This window comes from Stegastes partitus, unplaced genomic scaffold, assembly GCF_000690725.1.
Source record: "Stegastes partitus isolate 25-593 unplaced genomic scaffold, Stegastes_partitus-1.0.2 Scaffold199, whole genome shotgun sequence".
NCBI lineage: Eukaryota > Metazoa > Chordata > Actinopteri > Pomacentridae > Stegastes > Stegastes partitus.
In genome coordinates, this window is record NW_007577930.1 from 367,292 (window position 1) to 371,480 (window position 4,189).

The following is a 4,189-nucleotide window of genomic DNA, read 5'->3' on the forward strand; positions in this document are numbered from 1 at the left end:
GACGTAGTGATATTGCAGGTTTTTGACACTTCCGGGTTGGCTTCATTTTTCAGGGCCGGTTGCTACGTCCATCTTTTATACAGTCTATGGTTGACCCTTTGTTTTGGCCTGGACGTTGTTGATTTCAACCTGGTGATTGTCTTGGCATGATGATATCCAGACTATTTCACTAAATAGATCACTAAAGACTTGTATATGCGGACAGACTTACATGGGCTTGGTGAACATTCCTGAGACCTTCTTGCAGCCCTGGTTGTCTCCGCCACACATGCCACACTTGTCAAACTTCTTGTTAGAGTCCAGCTTGCCATCACAGCCTGCCTTAATGCATTTTCCCTGAACGCACACAGCCGAGGTGTCAGGAGAACAAGGTGTCCCGTCCACAACCTGCCGGAGTCACAGAACACAATCATACGTTACATCACATGTTTATCTGGTCTACTGGTCTTTAGATGCTTGATTTTTCTGACTCAACACACCGAAGCCAAAGAGCTACATCAATAAAAAGCCATAAATAGCACCAGAGGGACTGTGCAGTGTCCTTTAGTGTAAACGAGATGTTGGCTTGTATTTCTGTTACAAGCTTGTTTCCTTGCTGATTGCATAAATAGTTGCTGACAAGCCACAGCTGTGAAGTGATACTGTCCCTGCAAGTTTCCTCTCTCAGCGCTCCATCCATCCTCTGCTGCCACCAACATATCGCCTCACACTGCCTTGCTGTCGATGGAACTAGCTGTTAATTCTTGCATTGTGGATAAAGGCGAAGCAATGCCAAGCAAGTAGTTACGCAACAACCGCTGAAACTTTTGTGAACAGAGAGCTGCCCATTATTTCTACCGAAATGCTTCAACTGCACCTCCCATGAGGTTTGACTTATGAGGTGCTCACTGGTAAGCAGTTCATTAGGAAATACAATGGTTGATACCCATTCAGCTCAGAATATTAACAGAATTCCCTGGTGCCATTTCTCAACTTTCTAGACAGATCCAAATGTAGCAGGACTTTGATTTTTATTCACAGCAGCATAATGAAAGCTGACAACACTGCTCTGTGTACCGTGTAAAGGCTGCAATACCATTTTCACCACAGCTAGTAATTATCATGCAAACCAGCCTCTAGATGGTCGGGTAATTACGTTTGGCTGTTAATGTGAAAGAAGTCAATATGTCATTTGCCTAGAACTTTTCAGAACTTGGTGTTTCTCCACTTCATTACCACAGCGTACCCATAGGGCTGTCTACTAAATATAATCTATGGTCTTGAACTAATTCTTTTTTTTTCGGTGATGAGGAATAGTTGATTAAAACAGACACAATCAGACAGTGTGGTTGCTGGGAGGAATGGTAAAGTGAACGTATTAAATTAGACGGATACCTTTGGAGCCAGGACATAGAAGTATCCAGTCCCATTTGCTCGGCAGATGAGCTTGCATTTGTCCTTGGGAGAGATGCCCGAATACTTGGGAACCCAAACCACAGAGGAGCCCAGCCTGTTGGTGTTCAGGTTTAAGCCATTGAATGCCTCACACTGCTCCTCACGGAAACTCTTACCTGGAGATGGCAAAATAGTCACAGGTTAAAGTGCTGCAATATGGAAAACTGGCTTCTTCAGTTCAGATATAAATAGATAAATGCATTTTTTTACATTTCTGGCAGACAGCCATTGATTTTACCAGATGAAGGGACAACTCACTTGCAGTGTTTGTCAGTTGTAGGTAACTACATAGTGAAATCAACATTAAGTCCATGGTTGGTCCATTGGTTGGAAGTGTCTCCGGCTTACATTTCATGTATAAATACCTAACATGCACACATGCTTGCATTTTCAAGCACTATGTTTCACTTGTAAGAGACAAAACATTGAGGATGACAAACTGTAATGTGTTTGGTAAAATGTGCATGGGGTTGCTGGACTGCAAACTTGCACAATAAATCAGGAAAAGCTTCCACACAGCTGATAAATGCTACACAGTGGATGTGCTTCATACACTGGGTCTTCTTTTTTTTTTTTAACAGAATATAAGACTTTAAACTTAACTCTTGGCTCTACGTAACACCAAGTTACATCACTACTCTAGGCTGTAATTTAAGTTAGTCGGACATGCTAACAATTCCTAACCATTGCTTTCTTTACAACAGGCTGTTTATTCCATTCCTTACATTTGTGTTTCCATATTTTTGGTTTTGTGAAGGCCCCCCAGATTCTATATATATATATAGAATATTGCTTTTTCTGCTTCATAGTACTACGGCTTCAACATTCAGAGATAAACAAGCTTAACAAATTGACATATGTTCCAACTTTTTAGCCAGACTTGGAGCCTTTTAAGACCCCTTTAACAAATGATTCCAACAACCTGGCAACTAAATGTCTAGTTTACCTGCAAATTTTCGACTTGCTCATGTAAATTACATTATGATGCCACTGATATGCAAAATAGATCTGACATAATTGAGCAACTTTTCCAAGCAGACTTCAGCTACCTTCTGTTACAATTAGGTATCAACACTGGACCAACTATGGCCGAACTATATGTAAGGTAGATTTGGAAAGCTCTGCTAGGGAGATGTTTCGTAGTCAGTTGCATTCTAATGTACCTGTTTCAGGACAATGGTTGACGTTACATGAGCGATATTTGATGCGTAGCCCGTAGCAGTATTTGCCTCCGTTCTCAGGGACTGGGTTGTTACACTCTCTCTTGGCCAGCTGAACTCCTCCACCACAACTTCTAGAACAGTCTCCAAATGCACCCCACTTCCCCCATCGGCCATCCACCTGAGGACGACAGAAAACAGGTTCATCAGCCCGTGATACAAAATAATTAAGTAGGACAGGACAGTGATTTCCACATTCCCTCACCTTGACGTGCACGGTGCTGTTCTTATCAACACAGGCACCTCTGTAGCAGACCTTGCTGTTGCCACAGCTTGTGCCGTCCGCCCAGGGGAAGTGTCGGGTTTGGCAGACCAGCTGTCCGCGGGCCTTCCCGGTGCACCACAGCTTGGAGCAGGGCTGCATGTAGGGGCAGGGCTTAGATCCGGGGCCAAAGGCGAGCTCGCACTGACGGTGCAGGCTGTAGCTGGAGCCGGGTAGGTTGTCGGGGAGAGACAGCTGCTTCTGAGGCTGGTCCAGAAGACAGTCTCCTACAGAAACAAACCAACAGTGATGCATACAGTCAGGCTGCTGCTGGGGAAGCCAACATGAGTGGAGATGCACTGGGTCGCTGCTGATCAGCCTATATAAAGAACTAAACCTCATCACTATTTTTACATGTACTACTCATGATGATGTTTGACAAACTACAGCTCTTTGCAAGTTCAATGTTTTCTCCTCAATCTCATTTTCAGCAGCATGAGCAGCATCTGCACACACACTACCTACCTGACAACTAGTTAGCAACTAGCTGATGAACTACAACTCTTTGTCTGCTGATTGTACGAAAAGGTGACTGCAGATGTGATCACCATCTGAACTTAACAAAAACGTTGATCAGTTTCAATTAATGCAGATTAAGGACAAATGAAAACTCCAATCCAAGTAATGACATTTTAACTGCAAACCATGTTTTGCTAAATTGACAAATGTCATGAAATTTTTTATATTTTTTTTGCTCAACATGTTGAACCTACACTTGTATGCACTCCAGTACTACGGATATATTGTACCGATAGGTTGAATAACGCTGTGTCACTTAAAACCTATAGTTAGGACATAAAGGAACACTTTAAAAGCATATTACAGCAAATCAACAATTTCACACTCTAATAAAAGACAGATACATTCATATTCAGTCACTCTGTACAAACACAGAGACAGATCTACACGAGGCACAGCGGCTGCTTAATAATATTTAGATTAAACAAATTATTCACGTAGAAAAGAGAGCAGTGTTGAACTTGGACTGGTCAAAGTACATGCTCATTTGCTTGTTAGAGTAAAGTGGGAGGTAATAAATTAGTGCAATTAATTATGTCTGTTACACAAAACTCACTTAGAGCCACTTAGGGAGTTTACACACAGACAGAAAGGACTTGGCATGAGGAGCCACACCGAGGAGAAAAAGCTGAATGATATATTAATGCACTTATGGATGGTGTTTTGCACATGGATATCATCAGCATGGGACACTACATCCAAAGAAAGGTTGTTTTTTAGGATACGTTACATTTACACTTATTACTGCACATTA

General features: G+C 42.2%; 1 protein-coding gene across 2 annotated transcripts in view; it reads right to left on the bottom strand.

Annotated features, from left to right (window-relative positions):
* The window catches only part of adamts15b (ADAM metallopeptidase with thrombospondin type 1 motif, 15b), a 31,766-nt gene that overhangs the window by 6,653 nt on the left and 20,924 nt on the right, over window positions 1-4,189 (bottom strand). For both annotated transcript variants that reach the window (XM_008280560.1, XM_008280559.1), the window contains 4 exons: window positions 2,860-3,143; window positions 2,598-2,775; window positions 1,375-1,550; window positions 212-387 (listed from right to left, as the gene is read on the bottom strand). In XM_008280560.1, the coding sequence (XP_008278782.1) occupies window positions 212-387; window positions 1,375-1,550; window positions 2,598-2,775; window positions 2,860-3,143 (814 nt within the window). The remainder of the gene's footprint in view (window positions 1-211; window positions 388-1,374; window positions 1,551-2,597; window positions 2,776-2,859; window positions 3,144-4,189) is intronic.